Below are 14,911 nucleotides of genomic sequence, written 5' to 3'. Positions count from 1 at the left end.
TAGAAACATCTAGTCATTATCTTTAAATGACCTTTGAATTCTTTGTAATAGTATGATGTAATATGTAATAATGTAATGTACATTATGAAAATATTTACGAATACTGTTAACATTCACTGGTGTAATATATTTGAATAGTAACTTTTGAATAAAAATTAATTTAGAATTTGGTTTTTAGAAATTTAACAATAAATACGTGTTAATTATAATATGTGTTATTAAGTTCAGATAAAGCAAGTTTTCTGATTATTATTAAAGTATAATCATTTTCCCCAATATTTTTAACTTTTCTCATTCACACAGCATAATTAATTTAAATGACGTAATAGAAAATATGTATTTAACCTTAAATTAGTATTGCATCGAACGTTCAAGTTATTTCTTATTTTCTTTAAATATGCTTTGTTTATGGGGCAGTATTAATGGCATAATGCTATGAAACTCAAATTGAAACATTTTTTCATATACTAACACGCGATAAAATAAATTATAATAGTAATCGCTATTGTGATAAACACTTAAGTTTACGTATAAATACATATTTTTTTCTATAAAACTTCACTTTTATAGAACATTGAAGATATTGTTTATGTTTTGAAGTGGAAGTTAAGTTAAACAATGTCATTCGTTTCTTGCAACCTTCGTCGCATGTCAACTATGTCAAGAGTTTTAGAAAAATCAAAAATTATGTACCCTAACCTTTCACAGTTTGTACGCTGTAAATCAAGTAAGTTAGATGATAATTAAATTAGCGTTTGATAACGTTGAGACATTGTCGATACTTAATTATCATATTTTTATTGCAGACAATGTAGTTGTCACTATAGGAGATGTTTCAAAACCAGTGAAGCCAGCACAGAATTCTGAATACGTACCACGAAAGTATTGTAAGTTAAATAAGATGGTTACTGTACAATTAAAATTTTCTTAGTTTTATAAAAATCAAGACCAAACAGTTTGATTGTCTTTGGAATAGTAATAAAGGCATCTACTCAAGAGGCATTGAGGCACTTAAGATGGATGCTCCAAAAGGATGTTTTATCTCAAGATATCTTTTTAATGGGCGGTCCAGGAATTAAACGAAGAGAATTAGCTCTGTCGTTTCTTGAACTTACGGGACGCGAATTAGAATTTATTGCACTTTCGAGGGACACAACCGAAGCAGATTTGAAACAAAGGAGAGAAATTAAAAGCGGTACTGCTTATTATCATGATCAAAGTGCAGTGAGAGCTGCGACAAATGGAAGAGTTCTCATTATCGAGGGTGTTGAGAAAGCTGAACGAAACGTGCTTCCTGTATTAAATAATTTATTAGAGAATCGGGAGATGCACTTAGAAGATGGTAGATTTCTTATCCCCGCGACACGTTATGATAAGTTACTCGAGGTAGCGATACTGTTTGATTATTTGATATTACCAATAACATAAATTTGTTTTAAATTCATCAATTAATCGTTTCAGGCGCACAGTAAAGAAGAATTAAATGCTTGGCGGCTCGTTCGAGTTAGCGAAGACTTCAGAGTTATCGCGTTAGGTCTACCATCCCCGCGATACCCTGGACATCCGCTCGATCCTCCTCTCAGATCCAGGTTTCAAGCCCGACATATTCCGCCACCGAGTTACGAGGTGAGTATATTGAAACATAATTGTTTATAATTCTGGCTTGAAAATTTCTGGACAAATTGTGGATGGCTTAATTGTCTCATTATCCCTGTACACGACACAAACCTCGCCAGCAGCCATTTTAACACAGTTGTTTCGTTTAAAGCAATGGAGTATCAAATGCCACAAATGCTTTCACTGATTTTTCATACATTAAAATGTATAGAAATCGAACAAAACACTTTAAAAGGATTTACGAGACGATCTAATACTAACGATATCTTTAAATAAGAAAATAAGTTAAACTGTGGATTTCTAATTATTTTTGTGTGTTGAATTAATGCTTCCCGTTTTCCCAAAGATTTACTTTACAGGATATAGACGAATTTAAAACACCGAAATAAATAACAATCGATCGATACACGTTTATGGTAGGGATGCCAACGAGTAATTCTAGAAGTATAAGAATCCTCGTTTTAATACAGTTATTGTCTTTGCCGTGAGCTGTCCTGCTCGGTGTTTGGTGCGTTTTAATCGCTGCCAAGTTATGAGACATGGAACTACTAACTCTCTCAATGATTTGCCATATCATTGAGGTAGGGTAGTCATCGACCCTTCTTGACTCCAAGCCATTACTACACTATAAGGACCTTTATTCTAGAGTCTTATCTCATCCTGGAACCAAAGAATTCCATCCCAACATTGTACTCGACCCATATTCTCTTAGCCAGAGCCTCGTTAGCCGGCAACCCCGTTGCCCAGCGTCCACCGCGTGGAGATGAGGTTGGCTCATGCTGTGGGGGGCCGGCGGGGGGTGCAATATCAATAATTTATAATCATTCTCCAGCACTGTATGTTTGGTGTTTTCGATCGGAGTTTAAAATTTTAATAGAGAACGATTTGCGTTCAAATTTTGCACGAAAATTTCTAGGTCAGGCCTGGCTGAAAATGCACGTTCCTCGTTAGCGATTCGAATACACATAAGTCTCACGTGACAATGCTGTGTAATTACGCGACTAGCCGGAGACAGCGGCACGTGCAACCCGCTGAAGTTTTGCTTGATTTATGGGAACGCAACGACGTACCATCGGACATGGGGGTGCGGAGGTCGCACCAACCCCTCCAGTCAGCCATCCCTTCCGGGGCTGGTTTCCTTCCTATATAAACTGTTGGTCGCTGCGCTATGGTCACAGTCATCGCAGTTTGGATCGCGTGTCCCGAACAACGGACGCGTGTTTTGTCCTCCTGTTCAGCCCGGGGAGTCGATACGTCGGAATTCGCTCGAACCTGAAACCACGACGCACATCGTGCCTCGTGGAATCGACGGACGACCGCAAAATATTTGTCCACGTTTAAAAATCACGATGATAAAGAGCAGAAGAACGCAACGGATCTTTTTCTAAACAGCAAACGTTACATAGTATGATATCAATTCGCTCAGCGATAATTCCACGCCCGTTAAGAGGCATCGAAACTCGCGATGCGTTGATCTCGATCTTCCATCGGTACGAAGAATGCCAGCTATATGGTCGTCGTCGGAAAGACCGATATCAGTTCGAACCGTGTGGGTGGACGGTATACGACACGCGATTTTGTCACCGGACGATCCTCTCGTCGACACCGAGCCACGAAGACGGTCACGTTCCTCGAGGAATAAAAATTACGCGACGAGCTATCGTCAGCCTGAATCGCGGCTGGATCGTTTGAACGGCTGTTTCGCGAATCTGAGCGTGGTCGTCGATCGTTCGGAGAACAAGACGTCCTCGCGTATGTATCGCGAACTGTCCGCGCCTCCTTATCCTCGAATGACGACCGCGAGCTTCGCCACGGACGGGGAGTTCTCGTCCGACGACAACGGGAACGTTGGAAAGGATCGTCGTGGTCGTCGAACGGTGAAACGAAACGTAGACGTTCTTATCGACAAACCGATTTTCAGGGATGAAACTTGCGGAGGATCGGTGGAGTCGGAGAACGATCCTAAGCCGCGGATAATGGAGCGCAAGCAGGCACAGGAAACGCTCGACGCTTTCTGGAATCCGTTGTTCGAGAGGGTACTTCAGTGGCTGGATTTGTCTGGAAGGGCGCAGAGCTACGATCCGGAGGACGATTCCGTGGAAGATTCGCCGCGGGACGAGGAGCGAAAATGGAGTACCGTTGCAAGAAGGGTCTCGCGATACGAACGGGCGACGATACAGAACTGTAAATTGCACAGGTCGCGTAATCCGGAGCACGTCGACAAAGAGGAGAGAGTGTTGCAGAAGAGATTGCTTAAGATAAGGCGGGAGAACGAGGAAACGTCCGCGAATCTTGCATTGTGCTCGTCGGATCGCGCGAAGGCGCGTTTCAAATCGAAGGAGGACGAGTCTGGGAGCAAAGTTCCGATGGAAGAGAAAGTACCGGCGGTGTGGTCGCCGCCTGGACGCCTTCAGCTGCATATAGTGATGCCAAATCTCGTTTACGGGGAGAACGCGTCGTCGCAAGAATCGTTGATCAACGATTAAGCGAGAATACACGAGCAATTATATCCGTTTGCACGTAACGTCGTAGTTGTAAACTTGTATAAAACTTTTTTACGCGTAGCGTGTCCCATAAACGAAAAGCACTTTCTGTCATGAGACGATTTCGTCGTGTAAATATCATAAATCGTTTTAATGCTTCTTGAATGGAGGCGTTTCTATAGACATCTTTTAATGGTGAGACATTATACAAAGGTAACCCTAAGAATCTGACACGAAGAATCGTTTTTCAAATTACGAATCTTGAGATTTTTATATTGAGGTACAGTTTTTAACAATTCTCGTTTTAAATGATAATATACAATTTTGAATATTATGTTTCTTCCACAGTATAAGAAAATTCGTTGTTTTATTAAACAGTTAATATTCATCTTAATGAGATAAATTGAAAGTATCGATCACTGTGTTGGTGGGGACATACAGGGTGTTCGGCCACCCATGGGAAAAATTTTAATGGGAGATTCTAGAGGCCAAAATAAGATGAAAATCAAGAATACTAATTTGTTGATGGAGGCTTCGTTAAAAAGTTAATAACATTTAAAGTTCCGCCCGTACCGAATTTTTTTCTGGAAAGTGGGTAGGATTTCGGGGGTAGGTCTATTCACCAAAAATTATTTTAATTGACCCCCGCAACCGAAAATAATTTTTCCAGCACGATTTGAAGTTTTTTAATTTTGTCGAAAAAATTTCACACATTCTCGAATTTTTTTCTCGAAAATGTGTAGGATTTCGAGGGTATGTCTATTCACAAAAAATAATTGTAATTGATCCCCTTAGCTAAAAATAATTTTTTCAGTACGATTCGAAATTTTTTTTTTCGCCGAAAAATTTAGGCACTTACCCCCTGTCGATTTTCCTTAAAAATTTGTTTTTCATTTTTAGTAATTTTGTTTGAGGCTCTACAGAAAAGTTGTCTAATACTTTTTTATAGGTACCCATAGGCTCTACTTCAGAAAAAAGTTTCATTGAAATATATTCACTATTGTAGGAGTTACGGCTCTTTAAAAATTGGACCATTTTTAAGAGGTTTTTGTCAGTTTTCGTGGTGAAGGAGTAACTTTTCGAATATTTTTGCGATTTGTACATATTCTCCACCAAAATACGCGTAGTTTGCTTTTTTAAACATTAAAATCGTCCAATCCGTTCAGAAGTTATGACGTTTTAAACATATGCATGAAATTTCAGGGAAACATATCAATGGTATGGTCAGACATTACATTTTCGGTAAGGAATTTTTTTCTCGAAACTGAGTAGGATTTCGGGGGTATGTCTAATGACCAAAAATGATTGTAATTGACCCCTGCAACCAAAAATAATTTTTTTAGAATCATTTGAAATTTTTTAATTTCGTCGAAAAATTTGCCCACCTACTCGAATTTTTTCTCGAAAGTGGGTAGGATTTCAGGGATATGTGTATTCACCAAAAATGATTATAATCGACTCCCGCAATCGAAAATAATTTTTTCAGAATGATTTGAAAATTTTTAATTTAATTTTTTAATAACATCTTAACGAAGCCTCAGTCAAGAAATTGATATAATTGATTTTCGTCTTATTTTGGTCTCTAGAATCTCCCATTAGAATTTTTCCCAGGGGTGGCCAAATACCCTGTATAATAGGTGCAGTCACTTTACGTTTATAATTTTCAAATATCAATTCGACACGTGCATGGACTCCATTTAATTTTCTTGTTTCTCTATTTTCATAGTGACTCTTTTATCGGTGCTACAATCTGGCTTCATTTGTGCACGTTACCCTTCGTCAGCGTTCAATACCTCGTAATAAATCCCATTATATCGAGAGTGAATTCGATATCTATTATTCACCGCGTGAAGAAATAAAAGAGACTGGTGCCGGCACGAGACGTCGCGACGGAAGAGTTTACACGTTCGGTGCCGGCAATATTTGTAAACTCGAAACGGTAATAATAGTTAGAAGAGGCACTTAAAAAGTCAAACGTAATTAGAAGACACGAGGCATTTAAACTGTTTTAGAACGGTTTTCCGTGACGGAACGTAGCCCAATATTATTTTGTTGAATTCCGTGTCACGCTTTGCACTTTACAGGGTAAACTCGTTTTACATTTACGAGTCCTCGTAGCAATTTATTTGGCAAAATATTTATTGCACGTTTGGTTTATACCGTAATCGGTACAAGTTGTTTTTATAGAGGTAAATAGTTTATAATGGAGTTTACGTGATCGAATAGAAAATCCTAATTTCGATCGGAAGCCATTGTTCAATTCGTAATTGACCGATTCGCGGTCTCGAGTACATTGAACTTGGACGAATTGTAGGAATTTTTTGATCGCGTGCCAGTACCTCGACACAAAGCATTACTGCCGTAATTGTTCAGCGACGTATTTCAAGAAGTTTATAAAAGTTTGTCACTCGGTGATATTTATCGCTACGTACAAGGAACAGAGTGTCGATCTTATCTTAAAGCTACGATATTATACGAGAAAGTTTTCAGTTAATCAACATTGCAGTAGTTCCTCTAAAGTAATTACAATTGACATTAAACGCGATGTCGAAGTATAGCATGCGATCGAGTTCTGTAGATGTTTTCTTAACACATTATGTGCGGGGAAACTACAATAATACCGAATAATAGTGCCACGACCCGCGAAGTGTGTCAGTATCGCATCGATTTCGTCTCACTTTAGAATTACAGTCACTTTAATATTTAAACATTGTACGTCAACGGTACGCGTTCGCGATAAAAATATAAACATTGTATTCGTCGAGCAAAGCGAGCTTCCATTTACGTGAAACGGATTGCAATGTAACAAACGTAAAGGAACAATGGGAACTGATGGAACTCGAATAGGTTTCTTTGAAATTTTCTCTATTTTTACGGAAGCGTTTTACGGGATCGTTGAGAACGAATCGTATTTTCACCGAAACTGCGATTATCGCGTCGATAGGTTCGAGAATGTAGCTCAATTGAAACTTTTCGATGGAAATCTGTAAGCTATCCCGAGGATTCCGTGCCGAGTGGCAGTTATTCCCGTGCTTGGCGCACGGTGGAAAGCCCTCTTGGTGCTAATCACTCGGGTGGACTGTTTCAAACAAATCGTGGTGTAACATTCCGTAACGCGCGGTTGTTCATGATTATACGGGATATGCGGTTTCCGGGCAAACGGAAACAATGTGGATACTTCATGGAAGAAATGCAATTACAACGTTCTAGGGGGAGTGGACGTTGCAAATTGTTAACTTCTTTTCGAAAATCAAGGGAAGCGTTCAACCGTCACTTGAGAATGTTCACGACAAAATACCAGAAAATAGAACACTACGCTGTAAACTGAATTTCAGCACTACGACACATTTATACGAACGTTAATCGAAAGCACAGGATTTTGAATCTATGAAACTTTGTCTCCTTGACACTGAAACTCCATATTTTTTTTAATAGACTTATACTATGTACTGTTACAAATTGTAGTATTAAAAATATTGCACCGTTGGAATATTTTAAGCGTATTAAAGAAGCTTATCGTGTCATTTTCAAGTCACATCGTTTTTGCGGAAGGGTCTACTTTTTCGAATTTTGTATGATTTTAGGAACAAATGGAAACTTTGAGGAACTTAGTTCCAAACGTTGACGCCGGGAAATTGTCGCAACTATTATCCTGCGCGCACGCTTTGGTCACGCAAGAGGCTATATCCCTAGGCCTTCCAGATTTTCCTTTAGATAATTTAACGTCAGCTGCTATTATAATGGTAAATATTCTCTCGTCCTCGAACTACGACCCACAGGACGAATTTTTTAATTTCGCGTACTACCGCAGGATAAGTGTCCACACCTGCCGGTATCTGATATATTTTACAGATTCTATCCGTATAAATTGTTTCTGGGTAAAGAGGGCCAAACCGCGGTCGAGGATATACTTAAAACTTTTAATATCCTGGATTCGTATAAAGGTGATAACGTTACACGACGTCTAAACGTAAACGGAAAAACGAACGACTCGCTGAGCGTCACGATACAACACGGCAACGTTAAAACAACGTTGAATGTAAGCGATGGTAGTCGAAGAAAAAGGTTCCAGCGTCGTCATGTTTCAACGTATATTCTATCAGCAGGTTCTTTGCGGTACCAGCGATATAAACGATAATACGAAACAAAGTAAATACGTAGAGACTAATTATCAGAATAATTTGTTGGCGAGCATGTTGGAGACACACTTGGTGTCAGACTTCTGTCTGATTGGACCAAAAGGTTGTGGGAAGTCTACCACTGTGCAGACGTTAGCCGATTTAATGGGGTACCAAGTAGAACCTATAGTACTCTATCAGGCAAGTGTTACTGTATTTGTATTTAATCTATCGATCGAGCTATTTACATCGAGTAATTTTAGATTAATCAAAATCTGGGAATATTCAAAGTTCGAGAAATCAAGTCAATCGTTACTGAATATAATATCTTCTTATAGATCATAAGAAGGGTATATCAAATTATAGTGTATCTTATTCAGGTTTCAACTTTGTACTTAAAAAATCTCATAATATTCTAATAAAATTTAATACCAGTAAAAGTTTCGCTAACTAGTCACTAACGCACTAATCTCTGCTATAACAATTTGTCTGAAACGGTTGAAATATCTTCTTAGGATATGACTTCCAGGGATCTGATACAACAGCGAACTACTTTGTCTAACGGCGACACCGTTTGGAAAGATTCGCCACTGGTCGACGCGGCCCTGCAAGGAAAACTGGTTATATTGGACGGAATTAATAGGATCCACTCTAGCACTTTAGCTATATTGCACAGGTACATGTCTCCTGTAGATTCGACGAAACTTTTGAAACTAATTCCAATGATAAATCCCGATACGTTTCGTAGATTGGTCCACGATCGAGAGTTGCAATTGCACGACGGGAAAAGGTTGATGAGGGCCGATCGCTACGACGAGATAAAGAAGGAGCACGATAAGTCGGACGTAGATTTGCGGGACTCGGGAGTGTTGCGTATCGATCCTGCTTTTAGAATCGTAGCTTTAGCGGAATCGCCGATAATTAATAATTCCTCGGGCCAGTGGTTGAATTCGGAGCTACTCAGTTTATTTCTTTTCCATGAAATGAGACCGCTTGACAAATCCGAAGAGCTTCACGTCATTCGATCGAAGGCGACTATTTTTGTATTTAAGTGTTAATCACGGAGGTTGTATACACCTAGAAGAGTCAAAGATAAGCTAATTTAGGATTTTACAAACAGATTACAGCATACTTTGACCTTCCTTGGTGTGTATGCTCCAAAAGAAGGTAAAAGCTCCTGTTGCATGCTAAACGCGTTCTATGTTTTAGTATGGGGAGCCTTGCAAAGCGTTGTCGAGCATTTTAGAACTAGCACACGTACTACGATCCTCCAGCGATCCGACTTTGCAGTCTCTGGCCGGATCTCTCAGCACGAGACAGCTTCTGAGGATAGCGGAGAGAATGCAGAAATTTCGAACCGACGATGCTTACGACGCGGTGCATCGCGCCTGTTTAGCCCGTTTTTTGCCAACGGTGGCGAAGCAAACCCTGGAAGATTGCTGCAAACGAGTGGGTATCGTTCCGACGAATGTCGCGGCGGACAAGGACATTAAGTGTCGAATCACGGGGAACACCGTGCAAATTGGAAACACGGTCGTCGATCGATACAGCACCACGGCTCTAACGAAAGTACCTGACATATTGTTTTACGACGTGCCCCAGCACGTATCTCTGTTGGAGAAATTGCTGCAGGACTTCACTTTGGGGCAGAATCTGTTGCTGGTGGGGAACCAGGGCGTCGGGAAGAACAAAATTGTCGACAGACTGTTGCAGCTTTTAAATAGGCCACGCGAGTACATACAACTTCACAGGGACACGACTGTTCAAACTTTGACGCTCCAGCCCATGGTTAGGGACGGGAAAGTGGTCTACGAAGACTCGCCGCTCGTGCAAGCCGTTAAATTAGGCCACGTGCTTGTCGTCGACGAGGCGGACAAGGCTCCCACCCATGTTACTTGCATTTTAAAAGTACGTACGCTCTGTTCGAAACGCTTTTGTACTTTGTGTAAACTTGGAATTTTTTTGCCACCAGACTTTGGTCGAATCCGGGGAAATGATATTGTCGGATGGCAGACGCATCGTGCCCTCCGCGAGTTCTGTCGCGCGGAATTCAAATACCATACCGCTTCATCCGGACTTCAGGATAATAGTACTGGCGAACAGACCGGGCTTTCCGTTCCTGGGGAACGACTTTTTCGGTGCTCTGGGCGATCTGTTCAGCACCCACGCTGTCGACAATCCGAGCGTCGAAAACGAGATTCAACTTTTGAAGGAGTACGGCCCGAACGTGGACGAGAACGTAATATTCAAGCTGGTGAAAGCTTTCGGCGATCTGAGAAACATGGCCGACCAAGGCTTGGTCTCGTATCCATATTCGACTCGAGAAGTCGTTAACATCGTGAAACATTTAGAGGTGAGTTTACGAACAGCTCAAAACTCCAAGCCTTGAGGCAATCCTTGTTCTCTCAAATGTCTATGAATCGTTGACGTTGGTACGATTCCTTTCTTCTTTGATAAATTACAAATTTGTTACACACCCCAAGAAAGTGGGTCTACAGAAAGTAGATTATACCATAAATCAGACTCACTAGCCAATTTCTCATCTCTTACTTATCTCGTACTTTTCTCTGTTTCCAGAAATTTCCTCAGGAATCATTGGCTAACGTAGTACGAAATGTATTTGATTTCGATCGGTATAGTCAAGAGGTTTTCGAAACTTTAGTGTCCGTTCTTCACAAACATGGGATTCCCATTGGGACAAGTCCCACTAATGTCGCGTTAGCGAAAGAGTAAGGATATTTATTTGTAAAAACGCCTTTGTTAAAAGAATTTCCACTTTGTACAAATAAATATAATAGTTAATTCGAATGGGTGTTTTTTTTTTTATTTTCAATTTACGATAGCGAAAAGAAAATAAGCCGTCTTCTGCTTTCTCTTTGCAGAATATCTTTACCGGCAAACAGGATTTCCGCTACTTGGAATATTTCGAACGAGCGAAAAGTATTGCCTGTCCAAGAAAGATATATTAAATTAACGTCGCCTATAAGTTTGGTACAAAATGTGTTGTCTTTAGATCGTATCGAAGCTAGATCAGCTTTGTTCACCGAATTGCAAAATTACTGGACTATACCAATTGGTGAAACTAGCGTGATCGCAGCTTTGTCAGTTGCTGAAGACGCGAAAGCTGGTGGTGCAAATGATAAAATTCACGTTCTTGCTACGCATCCGTTAAAAATCTTTAGTATGAGCCAGAACTCCGACAAAATTCAAGAAACTGTGATACATGGTTTAATCAGCCCTGAGAGTGGCAATAAACCCATGTATACGATATCCACCGATAACGATCAACATGTTTTGGTGCACGAAGAGACTGTAAGTGGTTCTTTTATGTGAAATTAGGTTTCTCTGATCTGTGCTATTACGTTAGAATATAAATTTTCAGAGTCATGTTTTGCTCCTGGTCGATATAAATAATGGGTCTGCTCGACAAATACAATTATCGTCATTGTTCGATAAAGCTTCGGATAAAATATCAAACGCTTTCAGTAATAAGAAGTATCTTTGGAAGATGAACAACGAGTTGACGCTATCTCACAATCAAATTGTTTTCTACACGTTTAATTCCAACAAAATAGAAGTAATCGATCTACATTCCATGAGTGCTTACACGATCACTCTACCGTTCAACGTAGAGTCAGTTTTGCTTCCGTCTGAGAAAAAATGGTTGATTCAAGATACGTCAAGAAACAAATATGTTCTTACGAAATCTGCCGACTCGTCGCCCTGTTCAAACGTTTTACAAGATCTGGAAGAATCTAACAAGAGTCACCTAAAAGTTGGTTCGTTTCTGAGTTGCAGTAAGAATAATCTGTCCCCCAGCGTGCTTAGCGCAGCTCTGCAACAGAAGATCGATTCTCCAAACAGACTGATAGTGACTGACAACACTTATGCCAGTATCGCCGTCGGATTTCCTGATTTAGAGAGTACCAATGAACTTCATTTTTGGCCAAGGAAACAGCGAAGCAGGAGCTTTACACCGCCCATAATTATGGAAAGCGGACAAATTGTTAGAACAGTCGTGCCCCAAGAAGTGCCTGACGACCTTTTTCCTACGAACGCAAAACATTTGGGAATCGCCAGTTACTTAGAAATTGTTGACACCGTGAACCATAAGTTGCGCTACATACCTATACCAGAGTGAGTATCTATATGGATTCTTGAACATTTTTCAATTGTTCTGGCGGTGAAGGATATTCATTGATATATTTGGGGACTTTTAGACCGGCCAATGTATCACCCATGATTCAATGGTTATATTCAAACGGTTATCCTACGTATGCTGCGCCGACATCGAATCAGGATTTGGTAACAGTAGACATATCTGGATGCGTTAGGTATTGGGAAACATCCTTAGCAAATATTGAAAAATCGTTAGGAGCTTGGAGAAGAATGGTGGGCAGCGACAACGAAAAGCTGCAGATTACGAAAGAGAGATATTCTGGTTTGGACGTTAGTAGTCCGAAACATGGAAAGATAGACGAAAAGAACGATCCGCATGTTGGGGGGAACACATGGGCCGGAGGGACTGGAGGTATACTAGGCAGTGCTCGTATTACGAACTTTCGCTGAGTTTATGCGTTCAATGAAAATTTCAGGGAGAGATACAGCGGGTCTTGGCGGAAAGGGTGGTCCTTATCGTTTGGATGCTGGCCATACGGTGCATCAGCTTAGCGACGAAGAAAAGAATGCTGTACCGGAACACATAAAAAAAGCGGCAAGGGAAATGGGCCTTAAAGCATTCCAGCAACGCTTAAAGGATATTAAGATGAGCGAATACGACCATAAACTTTATTCTCAATTCAGTAGTCCTGTTCAAAGGCAGGTTCAAGCATTGAGGAATATAATAGGTGAATGTTATTTATTTCTCATGCATAGTTCCTAAAATCAATTATTTAATCACCAAACACTTGCTCATTTAGAACACAGATACAGTTTACTGGATTGATATTAGAAGAAAATGTTCGCTTATAATATTATTCCCAACACGGTAGAAGGGAATTTTGTGTACAGTAATGCCTTGGAAATTGCCCGGTCGTTATTCTTACCAGTTCTTGGAACTGACTTCCCGCTGTCTCGGTGGCCAAGTATGTTTACGTTTTTACACCTACTGTGAGCTATCGTCGTGCCGTGTTATGCGTATCTATCTTACTCGCACTCTCGGAAAGATCTATCTCCCTTTAACTTTGGCTACGGTCATAAACGTCGACCAATGTTCGAGGCATCACTGTACCTTTTTTTTCTGGTTTCACCGCTTCGCAGATACGCTTGAATGGGTATTCTCTGTACCATTAATTTGCAAACAAATGTTATCTCTTTCAAAGGTAGTTTACAGGCCAAAAGTAAGGAACGCGAATGGCACAGGCACCAAACTTCTGGTGAGTTGGACGATACTAAACTAATTGAGGGACTAACGGGAGAAAGGACGATTTATCGGAGAAGAGCAGAAAAGGAACCCGAGTTTGGTACACCGCCATCGAAACCAAAACGTTTGAAATTAGTAGCGGATGTATCTGGCAGCATGTATAGGTTTAATGGGTATGATGGACGTCTCGACCGCGAGATGGAGGCATGTGTCATGGTAATGGAGGCGTTTAGCGGGTACGAAGGAAAGTTTCAGTACGATATCGTTGGTCATTCCGGCGATGACTATCGTATTGGATTCGTCAACCATACTCAACCGCCGACGGATAATAAACGTAGATTGGAAGTAATAAAGGTAATGAGAGTTAAGAAATTGCTTTGATTAAACGTCGGGATTTAACGTACTCAACGAAGCAATTTCTTTCAGACGATGCATGCACACTCGCAATTTTGCATGTCTGGCGATAATACCTTGGAGGCAACCCAACATGCAATCGCGAGTCTTTCTAAAGAGGATACTGACGAGTCAATCGTAGTTGTACTGTCGGATGCGAATTTGGAACGTTATGGTATTCGTCCTGAACAATTTTCAAAAATCCTCATGTCGAACCCGGATGTAAACGCTTTCGCCATATTTATTGGATCCTTGGGCGATCAAGCAGCTAGGTAGGCACAAATTATACAAATTCGTAAGATACGTGCTCTTTTCAGGACGAATTATGAATATGTATGTTGAATTTGTAGGCTAATTAAAAAGATGCCTTCAGGCAGAGCATTTGTTTGCATGGACCTGAAGGATATACCTCGAATCTTACAACAAATATTTGCTGCTTCTTTGCTAAGTACTACGCGACCTAATTGATATTATACATTAATAAAATTAAAAAAAAAAAAACAAGGAAATCATGTATTATAATGTATGTTTACTTTGTACCTACAACCTATGAATGTATGCTTGTACATTATGTAAATATAAACATCTTTTTCATTTTATCGATATACGTGTATTGCGTTATTATTGACGTTATTCAAACAATTTCAAACTAACATAAGTTGTTTGAAGGTTGATATTGCATACATTACATACATTAGTATGAGTCACAGTTAATATATCTTCAACATAATTGATCTACGCTTTAAATATTCCGAAAAGCATCTTATCATTCTTTCGTGAAATCTATAATCCTCTTTTATTGTCGAGTTACGCGAATGCAAGAATAAGTGGCTAATAATTATCACGAACGAAAGTACCCCGATATCTTTCCACGCGTTACACGAAAGACCAGATATACCCGAGATGATGTGAATTAATATTCGAACGTTATAGTACTC

The 14,911-nt window shown here is 40.1% G+C and overlaps 3 protein-coding genes across 5 annotated transcripts in view; 2 read left to right on the top strand and 1 right to left on the bottom strand.

The window, feature by feature from the left end:
- Atp8b (ATPase phospholipid transporting 8B) overlaps nt 1-14,911 on the bottom strand; it is a 106,583-nt gene that overhangs the window by 91,316 nt on the left and 356 nt on the right. The gene's annotated exons all lie outside the window — the stretch shown is intronic.
- Nucleotides 312-14,564, top strand: C12.2 (von Willebrand factor A domain-containing protein c12.2). 3 transcript variants are annotated; one of them, XM_076762325.1, is made up of 19 exons: nt 314-727; nt 807-887; nt 977-1,386; nt 1,462-1,626; nt 7,685-7,843; nt 7,912-8,139; nt 8,207-8,419; nt 8,734-8,894; nt 8,967-9,249; nt 9,428-10,126; nt 10,191-10,571; nt 10,796-10,947; nt 11,101-11,530; nt 11,601-12,355; nt 12,439-12,749; nt 12,814-13,065; nt 13,540-13,934; nt 14,007-14,245; nt 14,324-14,564. In XM_076762325.1, the coding sequence occupies exons 1-19, from the start codon at nt 619-621 to the stop codon at nt 14,439-14,441; spliced, it is 5,541 nt and encodes a 1,846-aa protein (XP_076618440.1). In that variant the 5' UTR covers nt 314-618; the 3' UTR covers nt 14,442-14,564. The 3 variants fall into 3 exon arrangements, with proteins under 3 accessions (XP_076618450.1, XP_076618440.1, XP_076618431.1); XM_076762316.1 differs by having other exon boundaries at nt 8,204-8,419; XM_076762335.1 differs by lacking the exons at nt 14,007-14,245; nt 14,324-14,564 and having other exon boundaries at nt 312-727; nt 8,204-8,419; nt 13,544-13,764.
- On the top strand, nt 2,465-4,103 carry LOC143342709 (uncharacterized). Its single transcript, XM_076766865.1, has one exon. The coding sequence runs from the start codon at nt 3,117-3,119 to the stop codon at nt 4,101-4,103; it is 987 nt and encodes a 328-aa protein (XP_076622980.1). The 5' UTR covers nt 2,465-3,116.

The sequence above is a fragment of the Colletes latitarsis genome, chromosome 1 (genome assembly GCF_051014445.1).
Source record: "Colletes latitarsis isolate SP2378_abdomen chromosome 1, iyColLati1, whole genome shotgun sequence".
In the NCBI taxonomy this organism is placed as follows: domain Eukaryota; kingdom Metazoa; phylum Arthropoda; class Insecta; order Hymenoptera; family Colletidae; genus Colletes; species Colletes latitarsis.
This window is presented reverse-complemented; position numbering and strand designations above follow the sequence as displayed.

Coding starts and splice junctions, on each gene's coding strand:
- C12.2 (XM_076762316.1), top strand. CDS start 619: ATGTCATTCGTTTCTTGCAACCTTCGTCGCATGTCAACTATGTCAAGA. Junction 888..976: donor ATACGTACCACGAAAGTATT/GTAAGTTAAATA, acceptor TCTTTGGAATAG/TAATAAAGGCATCTACTCAA. Junction 8,895..8,966: donor ACTTTAGCTATATTGCACAG/GTACATGTCTCC, acceptor TACGTTTCGTAG/ATTGGTCCACGATCGAGAGT.
- LOC143342709 (XM_076766865.1), top strand. CDS start 3,117: ATGCCAGCTATATGGTCGTCGTCGGAAAGACCGATATCAGTTCGAACC.